Raw genomic sequence first — 19,038 nt, 5'->3', positions numbered from 1 at the left:
CAATGACCCTAGCGAGATTAGCGAAATTTGTCCACCAAATTAGGCTAGCCCTAAAAGCCAATAACGAAAACATCTTAACACCTGGGAATTCAATGCCCGAAAGCAGCGAACGATAGCTGAAGTAACATTGCCACGTTGTAGCATTGATATTGCCCTCCCATGAAAGAAACGTCCGTCGTCAAGACTAACACCAAGGCACACATGGTTGGACAAAGGCCATCTACATGGGACTTAGACAGGACTTAGACTTAGACCCCCTCACTTTACTCTGCTTTCTTTTTTAACTCGCTTTTTCTTCTTTAATTGGCACACCAGTGCATCTTTTATCAAGCAAAGAAGCTTACAAACACAGTTTTTTGTATTCTCTTCTTTTACTGTAAAGATTTTAATTAATTGTACAGTTAATAAAAAAAAATCAAATTCAAAATTCACACTCTCTTAATTCACTGGGAGTAGAAATTGCCAAAACGTAAAGCTAATAGGCAAGAGCAGAGGAAAACAAACTTGACAGCATCACTAACAGAATGGCAAGTGTGGGGAAGGAGCTAGATATAAAGAGCAGATTTAAAACCTTTCAAACCAACTGTGGAGGGAAACAGCATTAACAACCTGGGCTAGACCACGCGCTTTTACAAGGTAAATGGAACAACATTTGCCTTAACCGTGCATATGCCTTTACCACACATATGCCTTAACCACACATATTCCTTTACAAGGATTTCTCTTGTAAAGGTGGCAAAGGCATATGCGTGTTAAAGGCAATCAGCAGTTTAGCATTGGAGCAGGCGGGAGACAGGAGGTATTGGTGACTTCCGGCAGACGACTATGGAAGGAACGGGGGCTTGGTGAGTAGTTTTATCTAGGTTTTAGGGCGGGGGTTGGGGTATTTTTCAGGGCTGGGTGCTCAGTCTTAGGGCTCAGGGCAGGGGGTCGGGTAGTTTTTAGTGCTGCGGTGAGGGTCGTCTTTAGTGCTGCGGTCCGGGTTTTAGGGCTCAGGATGGGGGGCTAGGGTGGTTTTTAGGGATGGGGGCTGCGTTTTAGGGCTCAGGGTGGGGGGCTGTGGTTGGGGTGGTTTTTAGGGTTGTGGACTGAGTTTTAGGGCTAGGGTGGGGGAGGGGCAGTTTTAGGATGGGGGTGGGTGGTTTTTAGGGCTGGGGGTCTGGCTTTAGGGGTCTGGGTGGGTGGACTGGGCTATTTACCACGCATATGCCTTCACCAATGATGCCTTTACATAAAAATTCATTGTAAAGGCATGTTTGGTAAAGGTATGCATGGTAAATATACGCAGTGGTGGTTGAGACTGTGTTGTTAAGGCATGCGAAGTAATCACATGCGTTGTTCCGTCATACAACCACTGTGGTAGAGAGTGCAATACTACTGGACTCCAGTATGGAGCACCTTATACCTTGTGTAGGTGATCCCTGATGAGGGTGTTGGGGAGTCCAGCACAGATTCCTGCAGTTCCTGTAGGATTAACTGTGCATTGTTCTTGGGGACCTCTTTAATTTAGAGGCTGTAATGAGCCATCAGGTTGTGGTTGATACCTTGGAGATCTAGAGAAAATGTTGCTGATGTAGGAGGTACTGCCCTGGTCACACTCCAGAATGTGGACTGAACAAGCTAGTTATTAAGGACAACAAGTAACAAAAAGTGATGCTAAGTGGCACTAAGTGCCACTAAGTGGCACACATCTCCTATTCTTCTCTGTCCTTAACTAGAGGCACTTCCCAGGAAACATCCTCTTATGGAGGTCAAACATAAGTTGATAGCGAGAGGGATTATGACATCATTTTACTTCCCTGTAAGACTGGGAGTTGAGTATGGGGAAAAACATTTATATTTACACAAGTAGGGGCATTGCCAGGAAATTTGTAGAAAACTTTCCAGCGCAACCCTTAAGAGTGATACGGCATTGAATTGCACTGCAATCCATCGGATGGGTTGCTCTGTGGCTGGGGTCGGGACGTATATCATCTCTACTCTGGAAGGGACTCAATTGTTTGGGGAAGAGCTCAATTCTATTGCGGATAATGGTATTTCTGTGTGTATCACCTCTCCTCCTACTTCTGGGCCATTCTGCCTACTGCATTGAGCTTTGGGTGGTGGCTGAGCATGGTTTATTATTCCCTGGCTTGTTAGGCTAGCTCTTTAACTTTAATTGATCTGCCTCCTACAACATGGTTCATTGTATGAATTTGATGTGTTTTTATAACTTTTATCTTACCTTTCTGATGTACTGATAATTTATAAATTTCTATTTTCTTGTTGCTCTAATTACTTTCTCAGGTCCCAGTCGGACCTCGGGGGAGAGGGGGTGGGAATGTGCATACGTCGGATAGGGCATCTTATGGTTCATTCCTGCACGAGGCGTCCATCTTGATGGTGCCACTCTCTTTCAGGAGTACGCGCTATAGCCACTACGTTACGACCCTCCATAAAACGTCGGGGAGCAGATGCACGCTGCAGGTGCCCTGATGCCGCGCCAAAGGCAAGCCCATCTGCGCCCACCTGCGTCCTTTTGGGGCTAGGGGCCAAAAACCCTGGATAGACAAGTCTATTCTGCGCAAGAACTGCTGATGCTGCGCCAAGTGGCTGTTCCCAACTATAGAACCATTATGATTGGAGAGGGTTCTCTCAACTGTCAGAACTTTGAGTTTAGCCTCACCTCCTCGACCAAGTACAATGTGCACAACACAAGGCTTCAAAGTGAAGCAAACGGATTTAGCCTTAGCTTAACTGGGGACCTTCACAAAGTAACGCTTCAAGGCCCACAGTAGTTCACACTGAATTTGTTTTTTACAATATTGACTGTTGTTACCTCCCCAAACACCAAGGACACATCTGGGATTTTCTAATAGGCAGCCGGATGCTGTGTTTTTTAACAAATACCTAGCTCCATCAGGGCTTGGCCCCCGATGTAGTAGCTACCCTGCCGCCCAACCACACTATTATTAGAAAAGATAGGCAACTTAAGACAGGTGATGGCATGGCAATTATCTACAAAACCATATTTGAATGCAAGACAGAAGATTTCACAGCTCCGGACTGTGAAGCTTTACTCTTCAGACTTGCGCTTACGTCCAAATTCACTTTCTCTGGCATTCTGTTGTACCGTCCCCCTGGCCCAGCAGGAAAATGGGGTCTCTGTTTCCCAGACTTAGCGTCCCCTTACATTCTGAAAGCTGCGAACTTTACAATTTTGGGTGATCTTAACCTTCATTTAGATGAGCCTAAATGTACTAAAAGTAAAGCACTTACAGCGTATTTGTGGGCCTTGAATCTGCGACTGTGTAACTCTAACCCTACCCATGTAGCTGGTCATCTGCAGAATCCTATTTACTCAAACTTGTCTGACCTTATCAGCTTCCCTCCCTCCCCTCTACTCTGGTCTGATCATTTCGCAGTACCTTTTACGCTGAAAGTGGTGTCCCCACTACTGCCGCCTGTTCTGCCTCGGACCAGAAAATCAGAAGTTGGGCCAAGCTGAATGTCCCAACATTTAATGAGATCCTGCAAGATAACAGACCTGACTTTAAACAAATCTCTTTAACCCCTTGTGCGCTCGTGAAGGAACAATTCCGTCACGAGCCACGGTGGGGCTGTGCTGGTGACGGAATGGTTCCATCACGGCCCGGCCGCCGTGCCTGCGCGGTGCGTTCTATTGAGCGGGTGGGGCCGTGACGGACCCATCCGTCACAAGCACAGCGCCACCGCAGCCCATGACGGAGTGGTTCCGTCATGAGCATGGCGGCGCCGGGCGCCCCCCCCTGCCCCCTAGCGCCGCGGCAGAATTACCGCCGCGGCCAAGGGGTTAAGGAATAAAGAGCTCATCCACAATTAGCTTTTGGGAGCAGTAGAAGCATCCCTCACTCTTTCTATAAAATGCTCTAGTTGATGCTTGTCCCCGGTGCCCTGGTTTACAGATGGGCTAAAATGTGAAAAAAAACTCAGTGCAAAACTTTGGAAAGGCACTGGAGAAAACACTACACTGAAGCAACTTAATTTGCATATAAAAAGGCCTTAAGTAAATACTATAGTCTCTGTAAAGCCGCCCGCACGGAGATTTACTCCCAAAAGGTTTTACAAGCTCAAAACTGCACCAAAACTCTCTTCAAAGTAGTAAAGGAACTATCTGGCCCAGCAAATTCGACGACTTCTCCTGCCCTCTCCCATAGTCAATGTGAAGAACTAGCTTCTTTCTTTATTGACAAAGTCAAGAACATACATTCCCTGCTGCTAAGCAAAAACTCACAGGAGGCTTTGCCAGACGTAGTAGACTCACTTAACACTAGACAGAATCTATATGTATCCAACCCATAGTTAGTATCAGAGCCTCTCTTAAACCTGACACTTATGCCCCCTTGAACTTTACTCCCTTCAATTGCATTCTGTACAATATCAAATCAAGTTCCCCCCTTGATTGCCTACCGCCACATGTATTGTGGCAGCTGAATCCTTCCAGACTATCGATGGTAATGGAGATTCTAAATGTCTCTCTGAAGGAGGGTCTAGTTCCCCAAAGAGGGAAACATACCATGGTCCTCCCCCTCTTAAAGAAAGCAAATCCAATCCCTCCATTCAGTCCAACTTTCACCCTATCTCGTTGCTCCCCATTTTTTCAAAGATTCTGGAGAAGCATGTTAATGGACAGCTAACCTCCTTTGTTGAAACCCAGAACTTTCTTCATACCTCTCAATCGGGTTTCAGAGCTGGTTTCTCTACTGAATTTACCCTTTTGGGGGTTACAGAAATGTTAAGATAATGTTTAGATGAAGGTGAAACTGCGGGACTCATCCTGTTGAATCTCAGCGCCACTTTTGATATGGTCTCCCATCATATCCTGCTGGGAACTCTGCAGACACTGGGCTGTTGAGGAAATGGCCCTGGAATGATTTTGCTCCTTTCTCAAGGGCCGGACCTTCCAGGTCTCTACCGTGATGACTAGTTCCAACTCCCACGCCTTCCCCTTTGGATTGCCACAGGGCTTGGTGCTGAGTCCTCTGTTATTTAAGATGTATCTGCCCTCTAGTGGAAGTGGTCGAAAGTGCGGGATTGTGTCTATTCTCTTATGCTGACGACACACAGATTGTGTTCTCCCTCTCTTCGTCACTATGACACAAGCCATTAGACCTCAACTTGGGAGTGAGCAAAGATACCCCTTGAATGCAGAACAACCTGCGCAAACTAAATGGAGATAATACTGAAGTTATGATCTTAGGCAAAAGACGTGATCCTTGGGGATCTCAGCACTGGCCCCCCAAATTGGGAGCTCTGCCCGCGCCCGTGAATAGCGTTAGGAATCTGGGATTTCCTGTGGATGAATCTCTGTCTATGAAACAACAAGTGGCCAAGGTGTCCTCTACCTGCTTCGCAGTCTTGAAATGGTTAAAAAATATTCTATGGCTGATTCCCCTCGCAGCAGAGAGAACGGTGTCTCAGGGATTCTATGAGACTTACACTGGTTGACGGTGGTTGACGGTGTCGAATCGGGTTGAGGTCAAAGCTCTGTGTTATATGTTCAAAATCAAAGCAGGATTGGCCCCTAAATACTTGAAGGATTAGGTCCAACTATACCACCCATGCCGTCCCTTGCGTTCAGCTCAACAGATCCGGTTTGTGGTTACTAAAATCAGACTGGCATGCATGAAAGGCCGGTCTTTCTCCTATCTTGGGCCAACTTTATAGAATTCCCTGCCTGCATCCTTGAGAGATGAGACCCTTTTTCTCTTCCTATCTTTGCCCGGCGCCGGGAAACCCCTCGGGTAGCTGCGCGCCCTACAAATTTTGGAATGAGAATAATTATTCAGATACCGAGTATTTGAAACTGATTTTAGACAGCCTCTTGTTCTGGTTTCTCGTTCGGAGTGCCTATGCACTGTAAACCTGGTCTTCTGTTGTGACTTTAATAAAATGATTTCATCCTATACCATTGTCCCATAAATAGCACAGCATATAGTCTTATTTCATGTTACTTGCACTCACATTTCAAATAGTTTGCACCACTTCATTATAAAGGTTTCAGCAGATCTTGCTCTTTTTGTCGGTGGTACTATTAGTGGTATTTCCTCTTAGAGCTAAAGATGCCATTACCAACATAATAATAATACAATGCTGCTTTGCTATTTGTGTTAGCGTTTCTGGATTCATCTGCTAAAGCACTATCCTGTATAAAAAAGCCTCCAGAAATGTGGAAATCGTTCTTACCATTTTTTGCGGTCGAAGTAACGCAACTATAGTCCTCTCTTTCATATGATGTGTTGTGGACCACAGGATCTCTCAGTCGATAGTTGTCATCTTGGAGAGCTGTTGTCAGATTCTGAGTTCTGTCATGAGGAGTGCGGAATTTGGAAGAAGGACTTTGTTGTTTTTGTCCGTATATCTCATGTATCGGAGTTGGATAAGCACAATCCGCTGCGCTGATTTTATTAATTGAGGTAGGAGTAGGAGGGCTACTCACTGATGCTTGCATATATGTTTTTCTGTCTGTACTCAAAGTATGAGTCACTGATGCCTGGTTTCTTGTAGGCATAGCAGAGTGAGAAGTGGAAGAATGCACTGATGTTCCCATAACTTGATTACTATTGTATAGAGAGCTGGCATGATGTGCTGTTGCAAGATGCTTGGGAAGTGCTGTCAGAGGAGAAGAAGCATCCAATGGCGCCCTCACAGCTGGTTTGCTGCTGCTGGGTGAGGTGCTACTAGAGGTTGCAGCCCTATCCTTTGTATGCGTTATCAGTTGAGGCCAATCCAGTGACGACCGCACAGATATTTTGTTGTCGCGCAGCGATCTTCTACTAGAAGTAGTATCCACATACTTTGTATGTCTTTCCAGTGAAGGTGAAGAATCCAGTGATACTCTCACAGATGGTTTGCTGCTGCTCAGTGAGGTTTTACTAGATGTAGTAGCCAAATACTTGTAATGAATTGGCAATGGAGGTGAAGAATCCAGTGATGCTCCCACAGCTGGTTTGCTGCTGCAAGGTGAGGTGCTACTAGAGGTTGCAACCATATACTTTGTATGTTCATTCATGGGAGTTGAAGAATCCAGTGAAGACCTTGCAGATGTTTTGCTGTTGTCCAGCGAGCTGCTACTAGAGGTACTAGCCATGTACTTTGCATTTGTCTGCAGGAGACGAGATGCATGGACGGCTCCCCTCACAGATGGTTTGCTTTTGTCTGGCAAGCTTCTATCAGACAGTGCTGCAGCTGCATCCTTTGTGTACTCTGAGAATGGAGAGAAAGCACCCACTGATGACTCTACAGGTGGTTTGGTGTCATTTGGCAAGCTTATATCAGGTGATGTCAATGTGTACTTTCCATACGTTGGCAGAGGACGAGAAGTATCCAATGATGTCCTATGTGATAGTTTGCTGATACCCAGAGAGCTACTCTCAGACGTTGCAGCAAAGTGGTTTGCATGTCTAGATGGAGAACATGGTGATTCCCACACAAACGGTTTTCTGGTGTTCATTGAGCTGTTACCAGAGTGTATAGGCCTGGGCTGTGCCTGTGATGGCAGATGAGAAGAAACATCCACAGGTGCCATCACAGATGGTTTGTTGTCATCTGGCGAGCTTCTACCAGGTGCTGTCCATAGGTATTCAGCATATGGTGCTCGAGGAGGAGTAGCATCCAGTGGCGCCCTCTCCGATGGTTTGCTGTTGTCCAGTGAGCTGTTACCAGAGGTTGTATCCATGTACTTGCAATATGTTGGCAATGCAGGTGAAGCATCCACTGATGCCCTTAAAGAAGGTGTGCTGTTGCCCGGCGATCTACAAACAGGGGTTGTAGCCAGGTACTTTTTATATGGTGGCAGGTGAGAAGAAGCGCCCACTGATGCCCCCACAGATGGTTTGCTTTTGTCCGGTGAGCTTCTATCAGCTGTATATTTTGGGTATGCTCTGAGAGGGGGAGAAACATCCACAGATGCCTTCACAGGCGGTTGGCTGTCATCTGGGAAGCTTTTACCAGCTTTTGTGGCCAGGTCCTTTGTGTGTGTTGGAACTGGAGGGGAAGCTTCAACAGACGGCTCTAAACATGGTATTCTGTTGTGCTGTGAGCTTCTACGGGGTGTTGCAATAAGTGGGCCATTTGTGCATGCGGTCAGAGGATGGGAAGCTTCCAATGACTCCTTCGAAGGCGGTGTGCTGTCATTTGGCGAGATTTTACCAGCTTTTGTCACTGGATAATTTGAGCATTTTGGCTGGGGAGAAGCGGCCTTCAATGATGTCCTCACAGATGGGACTCTATCACATACTGAGCCTCTATTTGGGACTCTATCACATACTGAGCCTCTATTAGGTGCTGTAGCTGGGCACTTTGAGTAGGCTGGCAGAGGAGGGCAAGAAACCACTGATTCTCGCACAGATGACCTGCTGTCGCCTGTCAAGCTGCAATGGGAGGCTGCAGCTGCAGACGTTCGATATGTTGGCAGAGCGGAAGCGTGCAGTGACTTAGATGGTTTGCTGTTGTCTCCTGAGTCTTTAACGGGTGATTCTTTAGTTGAGAATGTTGTGCATTGAGCGAGAGGAGGGAAAGCCTTCAATGATGCCTTCACAAGTGGTTTGCAGTCATCTGTTGAGCTTCTATCATGCTGTGTCGCTGTGTCCATCGAGTTCTCTGTCAGGAGCAAAGAAGCCTCTGCTGGTGCTTGTGTAAAAGAGCTATCAGGTGCTGCCAATGGGTCCTTCCTGTCCATTGACAGAGAAGAGGAGGCTTTCAGTGATGCCCTCACGGATGGGATGCTGTCGTATACAGAGGTTCTACTGAGAGCCGTACCTGGGTTCATCGTGTATGTCGGTAGCGGAGTAGAAGCCGCCAGTGATGGCTTCACAGATGGTTTGCTCCCACCTGGAGAGACCCTACCAGAGGCTGTATCAATGCCCTTTGCATTTGTTGGGAGCAGAGGGGAAGCTTTCAATGACATCCACCGGGAGGGTTTGCTCTGGTCTGGTGAGCATTTATCAAGGGCTGCTGTAGCGGGGTACTTTGTGGGAGCAGAGGACGCATCAACTGATGCCTTCACAGGTGATTTGTTGTCCTTTATTGAGTTGCTTTCAGGTGCTGTCATAGGATAGGGAGACGGTGGTTTCACTGAAACTTGTGGTTTCTTCGTTGCCCTCTTTGATTTGGGCTCTGCTATATGGTTTGTTGTGATCATTTTAGACCGGGAGGCATGTGGATTCAGTAACTGTTCTACAGCAGGTTTATCTGTTGATTTATTCGAAGTACAATGCGCTGGTTTGGGGGATGTTGAGGTGGATATAACGGGAGGTGTAGGGGGACTTTCTGATGTTTTATCATTTGGTTTTTTAGCAAGATGTGTCTCACTAAGACACTTTGTGGTTGGGTGAGTTGTGTTGGTCGCTGCAGGGCACGGATGTGGGCTCTTGGACTTTGATGGCTGGCTTTTGCACCTCCACTGCTTGCTCAAAGATGGCGCCCTGCTCTTGCTATTTGTACTGCATGGGGAAATGACAGGCTCCACTGTACCTGGGCCATTTGATCGATCTGTCTCTGGCGTCTGGGGACAAGATTCTCTTTTTTCATTTTTTTCTTCTTCAGAAGAGCGCAGATGCCCTGAAAAAAAAGGTTTGCATATGAATTAGACTGATTGCTGTTGTTTAATCGCTCTCCCACGTGCACACTATATCCAGCATTTTAAACAGTTAACAAACAAACTCAACATGTAATAAAGCCATCTGATTATTATTATTATTATTAAATCTTTATTTCGACATATGAATGTCATAAAAGAAACAGAGTAAAATACAGCTTTGAAAATGTTAAAACATCAATTACTATGAGGAGTTTAAAAAAGAAATATGACACACATTTTCCAACACCATGGGATGGGCGTATCCCTTAAGCTATCCCTTTAATACAACAGGAACTCATTACCCCCTACCAGGTTACACCACTCAAAATAGTTCATTATTCCAGACATTTCCTCCTGATGTTCCACATTGAAGCCAAAAATTTCGTAACCCCAAAAACAATACATGGCGACAGGTCAGTTTTTAATATTCGGTATGATTGGTGGTACTGCCTAATGCCCAGATTTTTGCAGATGGGAATTATACACTTCTTCCTAGGGGTCATGTAGGAGGGGAAGAAGAAGACCATGTGTACGTCCGACTCTAGTTCGGCATCGCAGACTGGACAATTTGCAGGGGCGTCATGGTACCATCGTGCTGTTAGACCTCTGAGCGGTAGGGAGTCATATCTCCATAGGAGGTATAGCTTCCTATGGGTGCTCGGGCTAATTATGTCCAAGACAGGCTCGAATTTGTAATTATCCTTTTGCTCAAGGAATGACATAGTTAATGGCCCTATTTTGGGGTTAGATTGGTAATCAGACACATTTTTATAATAATATGTTTTCACCAATTCCCGCCGGGGTAGCCCACTACACGCTTCTGCGGGGTTCCTCCAAACTTGGGGATACCCCAATCTTTCGAACTCTTGCCTGATATATTTTAACCATGGGATATTCCATATGTTTGGCAGCTGTAGGAGTTCAGTCAATTCATTCCTATAACTGGCCAATTCGGGAGTCGCCCATAGTCGTCTCCAGAAGGTAAGAGGTTTTAGGCCTAGTTCCTCCTTTATTGATCTGAGGCCCAAATCTAATCTAGTGGGGAGAAGGGGCGTGCCGGGTGGTAGAGATAACAGCTGCCTATTAAACCTGTTTTCAGTGGTGATAATGTCTGGGTGGCAGCAGTGTCCCCATAACTCGCCCCCGTAGATCACCGCACCCCGTGCCTGCAACTTAAAAATTTCAAGAGGAGGAGATACAGGTTTAAAGGTAGTTTGTTTAAGGAGTTTAAAAATCCCGCCTATTTTTTGGGAAAGCTTTAGTTGGGATTTGGTCTGGTGGTGTACCCAGGTCATATCCTCGTTCAGAGTTAGGCCCAGGTATTCGAATGTTGAGACTCTCTCCAAGCGGACACCTTCTATAATAGGGTTAGGACGAGACGTTCTCGGTGGGTTGAAGATCATGTACTTTGTTTTAGATTTGTTTATTTCCAGGCCCCTGTCATGGCAGAAGGCAACAAAGGCATCCAGGACTCTCTGTATACCCATTGGTGTCTTTGCGAGCAGCAAGGTATCATCTGCGAACATAATCGCAGAGATACCTGCTCCCGCCAACCTAGGAGCGTCCCTATTGGGGACCCTATTCAGGTAGTCAATCACCCCGTTTACAAAGAGGCAAAACAGGGTCGGTGCTAACACACAACCCTGCCTTACCCCTCTGCCAACGGGGAAGCTTGCCGACAGGGTCCCTTGCCTCCCACATCTTACCCTTGCAAAGTTCTGTGAGTGGAGGCGAATTAGAATGTTTAAGAGGAACGGGGGTATACCTAAGTCCCTTAGTACGCTCCAAAGTTTCCCCCGTAGGACCAAGTCGAAGGCCGCACGGAGGTCAACAAAAACAGTATGCAGCGAGCCCCCCTTTATTTTGACCGTTTTCCATAGCAGCATCTTTAATCTGAAAATCTGGTCGACGGTGGATACCTTCTTTCGGAAACCCGCCTGGTAAACACTCAAGATTTCTGAATCTTCTACCCATTCTAAAAGGTGATCCAGGATCAACCTTGAAAAGAGTTTCTGCGAGACATCTATAAGGCTGATAGGCCTATAATTCAGCGGTAAGAGAGGTGAGCCCTTCTTAAATATTGGCACCAATTCGGCCCCCAGCCAAGTATTGGGAGGAGCCATTCCCCCTAGAATTGCATTAAAGATTTTTTGGAGGTAGGGGGCCCATATCTCGGGTTCCTGTTTGTATAAATCCTACGGTACCTTATCCAGGCCTGCCACCTTGCCCGTAGGGAGGTTTGCTATAGCTGTTCTTACCTCAGTCAAAGAGAAGGTGAGCTCAGGCCGGTCACATTCCGGGGAGTATACCTTTGGAGGTATGAGCCCGAGGGGTCGTTAGGTGCTTCTGATGGAGCGAGATTCAGAAATGTTTTTCATTTTGACTCGTGAAGTCACACTTCCATAATAAAATAATAAAATTAACAGTTGTATTGTATATGTATTAATTTAATTTAGTTTAAGTTGCATCTACACCTGACAAACGCGGGATACTAACATCTGTGCTCATAAACGTGCATTATGTTGCATTTCCTTGTTTGTGAAAATAATAAATTAATCGTGTTTATTTTGTCATGTCAAAAATTAACTGCAGCTGTTTAGAATAAATGGCATGTGCTTATTTTGCTTCCCTGTCTATGCGGTGTCACTCTATTCTCTATAGGTGCATTAAAATACATTACTGGATAATAAGAAGAATGGTAGATATAAAATGCTGCTTTATTTGTTTGCTTCTGCTAAGTTAATTCAAACTAATGGGTTGGTTTTTAGCAATAAAGGGTGGCAACAGAACAAATTATTTTTCTCGCATTAATTATTTTCTTGTGTTTGTTTATACATTAGTTAATAAAGAGGCTTTGGGCCTAGTGAAAATTTTCCGTGCTTGCAAAAATCTGCTTGGAGCCAGAATACGTCTGTGATGACTTCAGTTCTTTCCGTCTGAAAAGTTTGTTTCAATGAAATGACATTCTTTTTGCCAAGCAAGGCCAAGGCCAGGAACCGGCGAAAGGATTATAATTTTCATGCATCCGAGGAAGCTGAAAACTTCATTTTGTTTCCAATGTATCGAACTGGAGGAAACTGCGTTTTTCGAAAGCCGGAGACAATGGTCTCTAAGAATGATGACGGAACTGTAATTCTGAAATCTGGTGACATGTCGCTTGTCACTTTCGAGCCAATGGGACTCCATTTCAGCAGAGAAAAATATACAATTTTAGATTAGCTTAGCGTAGAAAGGTATAAAAACTCTTGCCCCGTGGAAGAGTTATTGCTTTTCCTTGCAGACCTTTTGATGAGGGCGTTATGCTGTTGGACTTCTCTTGGAGCACGTAAGAGCCCTTAAAGACTTTACTTTTAATTTTTCCTTATAGCTAGTTTTAGTTAGGGACTTAGGTTTTGAAAAATGACAAACTGAGAATTCTCATTTACAATAATAATTTTGATTCATAATAAAATTGTCATAACTATTTGCAATGATTCAAATAAAAATGCATTAATACAATCTCTAATACATTTTCCAAATGAGTAGCTAATAAAAATCTTACTTTGGAAATCAAGCTGGTCCTGTTATTTTCCTATGTATAGGTTATTCATAGTTAGATCTTATTGCCACAGTGGCTTAATTAGCTTGTAGGTATGTATAGTATGAAGAATTCATTTACCATGGTTGTATATAAATGTATATAATTTGTGAATAGGTTAATTAGGTCACATGATCCAGTTGGTTATAATATGTCATGTTAGATTTATGGGCCTTATGAGAGTTTATTGATTGATGGTGTATATAGTAGAGTTGGGTAGCGTTGCTTATGACATATTTCCTAATGCCCGCTGGATCAATTTTTCTGGTAGCAGATTTGGATGGTTACTATGGTAACCGAGATGTTACATGGTAGTTGCATAGGATCGATGATTAACATATGTTGAGTTTGTTTAATTGTGTTATGTGTAGTCGAAAGGGTTTTTCCGACGTGGAAAATCCTGGTTGTACCGGTACAAAGTAGTGTGACCAGCGTGTAAAGTCACAAGTCACACAATACATTTGATCTGTTTGTTGTGATATCGTCGTGTATCACAAGTGTTGTCGTCGCGCAGCACGTGTTAGGGATATAGGTGTGTAAGATAGAATGCATGATTAGTGAGGATTTTCTAAGAAATCGAAACTTAGAGTATAAGGATTTGTGTCCATTGTAAACCTCTCTGTGGAGAAAGTAATAGAATTAATTCCACTTGAATGAAGGGTAGGATAACGTCGCTTATTTTACTGACGATTCATGTTATCAGTGGAGGGTTAGAGTCCCGCCAAGATTTCATGTGTGTGTGGTTAGGGATACTTTCCGTTTGAAAGTGCGTAAATGATCTTGTAATTCTGTTCGAGTCAAACTTTGAATTGCTACTTTATGTGCATTCAGAGGGAAGCGAGTTCGTTATTACGTGCGTGAAGGGTAGAGTAAAGGTTTACTTTATCGGCAAATGCATATTCTGTGAGAATAGCGTCGTCTATTCCACGCAAAGAATCTCTCGTGTGTATGAAAAACTGTCATCTTATTTAGAGAAACAGACAAATGGTTTGTTCTTTTTGTTGTCGATTAATCGAATTTCATTAAGAAAGGTGTCTTTAAAATGGCGCTGTGAAAAGTTTTTGTGAAGGAGGGGTGAGCGCTGAGAGTGAGACGCAAGAAACCGCAGCGGTTGTGTACGTCACAGGGTCCGCGCAGGGATTGGGTACGGTACGTCACAGGCTGTGCTCTGATTGGCTCACGTGATTTTGTCGCGCTGAACGCTGATTGGCTTTGGTGGAAAGCTCTGTTTTTACTGGTTGAGCAAGGTGGTGACGTAGCTCGAACCTGATTGGCTTGTTGGTGTGTTTCGGGCACGGATTGGCTGGTGTTACGGAACAACCAGGAAAACATTTACGATCATTTCTGATTAAGCGGATTTGATTTAAAAATGACTTATTACTTTAAACATGTTGAGAAAAAGACTTCGATACTTCAAAAATTTAAGAATTTATTTTCACCTGACAAGAAAATTGAAACGCGAGGTGGTAAATTACTTCATAAGTACAAGACACCTGCAGCGTATATGGAAGGTGAATATGGTTACCATACTGTCCTGTGGTTTGATGTTTGGAAAAATTACACAAAAGACGACGGCGTATTGGCTTGGCCGGATGATGGTTCATTTAATGTTAAGGTTTTGAGAAATCTGAGAGAGAAAATGTCAGCTCTAGTTCCACGGCATAGACCGACGCAATTTGAAGCTTTAGTTGAATGGGAGGATGAGATGTTTCAACTTCAGAGAGAAGCGAATGGGATTAAGAGACCTCCAAAAACACAGAGTTTCAGACGAGAAACGCATGAAGATAGAATGCGTATGTGGAGACAGGGAGATATGTGCGATGGTCTCTATTTAATTAGGGAAATGGTTCTGGGGTCTCCAGGTGAAAAAAGAGCTGAAAAGAAAAATAATATAGTCATGGATAATGAAACAGAGGATCCAGTTTTTGAAGAAATTTATACAACGAAAAATAAAAATATCCCTTTGAGACAGCCTCGTTCTTGGTCCACTCCAACGGTTTCTGCTGAAACCACTCCTAGTGCACCCCCAGTAAATGACTCTCTAAAATTGTACCCAAATAATTGTGAATCTTTTGGAACTCCAAAACACTTTGAGACAAGAACTAATTCTAGTGCCTATGATGAAAGCAGAAGTTTTCCAATAGAAAGGGAAGCCCCTAGAAATGTGATGAGAACTGACAGGATTGAGGAAGTTGAAAATACTTCAGAATACCTGCGATCGAAAGAAAAATTAATTCAGCAGATAACAAAGAATATGGAAGCAGTGACAGTTCCAGTAACGATTGGTCCTGTTCAGCCTGTTTTTGATCAAAAAGAAATTAAACAGCCAGGTTTAACAATTCCATTAAATGCAGAAATTCAAAAGGTAGCTGAAAAATTTTATTCAGATTTATCTGAAATTAATCGTGAAAAATCAAGGATGCCTGATTTGACTTTTAATCAAGGTTCTTTTAACCAGACACCAATGGGTGCAGAGTCAGATGCTGAGTCACCTGAGAAAAGAGAATCGACTTCAAAACTTGATGTTGCTAAATTAAAAGCAGATTTAGAGGAATTAATAATTGGCACAATTGGTCCTGACAGTTTAAAATTTTACAGAGATGATGAACTCCTGTTCATCAGTAAAAGCATGCATTGGAAAATAAAGAATAAATATGATCAGCTGGAAGAACTGGCAGAAGAGTTAGAAATTGATCTGAACAAACAGAAAAACTTGGGAAAACATTACAGATTAAATTTTACAGAAAAGGATATCGAAAATTTCAATACAGGAGGAAGAATTTTGCACATAAAAGAATTGATTGTTTACATCAAAAAATTAGGTGACTTGAGTAAATGGAGAGTGAAATGGACTAAAAAGAAGGAAGACGAAAGGTTGGATAGGTTGGATAACCTGTCTAAACAATTTCCAATGAGAGAAATCGCAGGCGGAGGGTATGTACATGTTCCCTGATCAAGACAGGACATTTTGCTTTTCACTAATGATTTTCCTCGGCTGAGGGAAAAACCTGTGGAATGGTACCGACAGGTAGACAGGTTCATTAAGGTTTCAAAAGTTCTGTGGATTGATCTGGATGGCTTTTTTGACATAGTTGTCCCATCAGATCTATGGACAGAATGCAAAATTGCTGTAAGTTGGCCAAAAGCTGAACCAGAAAGAGTTAAGGAGACAGGTGCTCCAGCACCCGAGGTCATGGAATTCTATGAAAAAGTGATTTACTGGTTAAAACAAAAAATCACCCCAAAAGAAGTAGATTGGGTTAAAATTGACAGAACAAACCAGGAGTCGAAAGAATCAGTTCATTCGTTCTATGAAAGATTATTATTGGTTTTTAAACAATATAGTGGTTATGAAAAATTAGATGAAAAAGATATGAGCCATTTTATTTACAGGTTCGTATATGGTCTTAGACCAGAAATTGGGGAAATGATCAGGAATAATATTGTCGGATGGCAATCAAATTCAGTTGATGAGATTTTGAGAAAAGCAAAATACTGCAGTGATGAGTTAGAGGCAAAACAGAAGAAGCTGAAGGAAAAAGCAATGTGGGCACAAGTAAAAGTAGCTGAACAACAAATAGCAAACCTGGAAAATAAAAATGGAAATTTTGTGCCACATGGAAATTTCGTGCAAAACCAGAATCAGGGTCAAGGAAAGTTTAAAAGTAATTTTAATAATCAAAATAAGCCAAAGTTTAATCCAGAAATTGAAAAATTAAAACAAACGATGCCTTGCTTTAACTGCGGGGAGATTGGACACTGGAGAAACGAGTGTAAAAACCCACCCAGAAAGTTTAAAAATGCATCATTTAACCCACAGATGCAGAGTGATGTTGATCTGCAGCAACAGTTGCAGCTGCAGCGTCAAATGAATGAACTGAGTCTTCAGCGACAGCTACAACAGCAGTTGACCCAACAGCAGAGTCAGATTCCGTTGCCCCCTTTTCCAAATTGTGGGGGAAGTCAAAAATTCAACCCAGAAATTGGTTTCAGCGGATGTGATCAGGTAATAAGAAATCAAAGACCAAATTTGCAAAGTACATCAGGACAATTTTTGTTAACAGGAAACAAGGAAAGTGATTCTGAAGACTGCTTCTGACGGTGCCCGAGAGAGGGGGAAGAGTGTGTAATTGGAGCCACTCTTGAGGTTGACCAGTCTGGTCCATTTGTAAATGGAAAGGTGAATGATGTAGAGATCACTTTCCTGGTGGACACTGGTGCGACTCGTTCTACTGTTAGATCAGTGGAAATTGAAAACCTACCTCTCTCTGGGGTTACCATCCAAGTAGTCGGAGTCAGTAATCAACAGATGAAGACTGATCTTACTGATCCTGTGAATGTGGAAATAGGCAATTTTAAAGACAAACACAGATTTGTAGTTTGTAATAGCAGTCCAGTGAATTTACTAGGTAGAGATATATTGTGCAAAATGAATTGCAGGATATATTGTTCACCTGGTGGAATTGAGTTACAAACAATGGAGGAAGATGGGTTGTACAGACTAACTATGCTAATGATTGAGGCAGAAAAAGAAAAATTATTTCCTACCTTTGATAAAGAAAATTTACCAGAGGATTTGAAAGAGACAGTGAAATCTGAGATTTGGGATTTGACTGGAAATGAGATGGGTCTAATGAAACATGTCGATCCAGTCAAAATCACAGTGAAGCAGGGAGTAGACTTCCCAAACATTCCTCAATATAAAATGAAGGCAGAAACAATTGAGGGTGTTATTCCTGTAATTGAAAAATTCATCAAACAAGGTGTTTTGAAAGAAATCGAGAGCAGTCCTTGTAACTCACCGATTATGGGGATCAAAAAGCCAAATGGAACGTACAGAATAGTTCAGGATTTGAGGAAAATTAATCAGATTGTCGTTCCTTGTTGCCCAGTTGTTCCAAACCCTGCTGTCATTCTTTACCAGATTCCGCATGATGCAGAATGGTATACTGTCATTGATCTTTGCAATGCGTTCTTTACTGTCCCATTGCATCCAGAAAGCCAGGAAATCTTCGCTTTTCGGTTCCAGAGTAGGACCCTCGCATGGTGCAGAATTCCTCAGGGGTATACAGAAAGTCCTTCTATCTTTAATGAACTGTTAAAGAGATCTTTGGAAGATTTGAGTTTGCCAGGAAGATCTACATTAGTGCAGTATATTGACGATCTGTTGATCGCGGCAAAGACAAGAGATAATTGTGTGACAGACACGATTACAATTTTGAATCATTTGGCAGATGAAGGACACAAAGTGTCTCCTGCAAAGTTGCAGTTTTGTAAACAAGAAGTAAAATACCTTGGTCATAGAATTGCAAAAGGACTGAGGCAGGTTACAATTGAGAGAATAAAAATGATTCAGGGAATGCAACCTCCAAAAACACAAAGACAGGTGAGAATGTTCCTGGGGATGGTTGGTTACTGTCGGCAATGGATTAGTGGATTTTCAGTAATTGCAAAGCCACTACAGAGATTAACAAAATCAGATGTGAAAGATCCAACTGTTCTTACTGATATTGAGTTGGAAGCTTTTGAGAAACTAAAAAGAAGCTTATGTGAAGCTCCAGCCCTGGGCATGCCAGATTATGAAAAAGGCTTTGAACTATACTGCAGTGAAAGAGAAGGATGTGTTTTGTCTGTGTTAATTCAGAGACATGGTAACATGAGAAAGCCTATTGCTTACTTCTCAGCAGTCCTTGATCCGGTTGCGAAGGCATTACCAGGTTGTTTAAAAGCAGTTGCAGCAACAAGTGTCAGTCTGGAGCAAAGTGAGGGAATAATAATGGGATTTCCTGTGAAAGTTTATGTTCCTCACTCAGTTGAAATTCTCCTTACAAGAAGTAAAACGCAGCACATGACAAGCAGCAGA

The 19,038-nt window shown here is 43.2% G+C and overlaps 1 protein-coding gene across 1 annotated transcript in view; it reads right to left on the bottom strand.

Moving 5' to 3' along the window:
- Positions 1 to 19,038, bottom strand: part of LOC144762216 (uncharacterized) — a 498,270-nt gene that overhangs the window by 437,871 nt on the left and 41,361 nt on the right. The window contains exons 2-3 of the mRNA XM_078647367.1: positions 6,900 to 9,579; positions 6,205 to 6,704 (exon numbers count right to left, since the gene is read on the bottom strand). Of these exons, the coding sequence (XP_078503493.1) occupies positions 6,205 to 6,704; positions 6,900 to 9,579 (3,180 nt within the window). The remainder of the gene's footprint in view (positions 1 to 6,204; positions 6,705 to 6,899; positions 9,580 to 19,038) is intronic.

The sequence above is a fragment of the Lissotriton helveticus genome, chromosome 1_1 (genome assembly GCF_964261635.1).
Source record: "Lissotriton helveticus chromosome 1_1, aLisHel1.1, whole genome shotgun sequence".
Lineage (NCBI taxonomy): Eukaryota > Metazoa > Chordata > Amphibia > Caudata > Salamandridae > Lissotriton > Lissotriton helveticus.
This window is presented reverse-complemented; position numbering and strand designations above follow the sequence as displayed.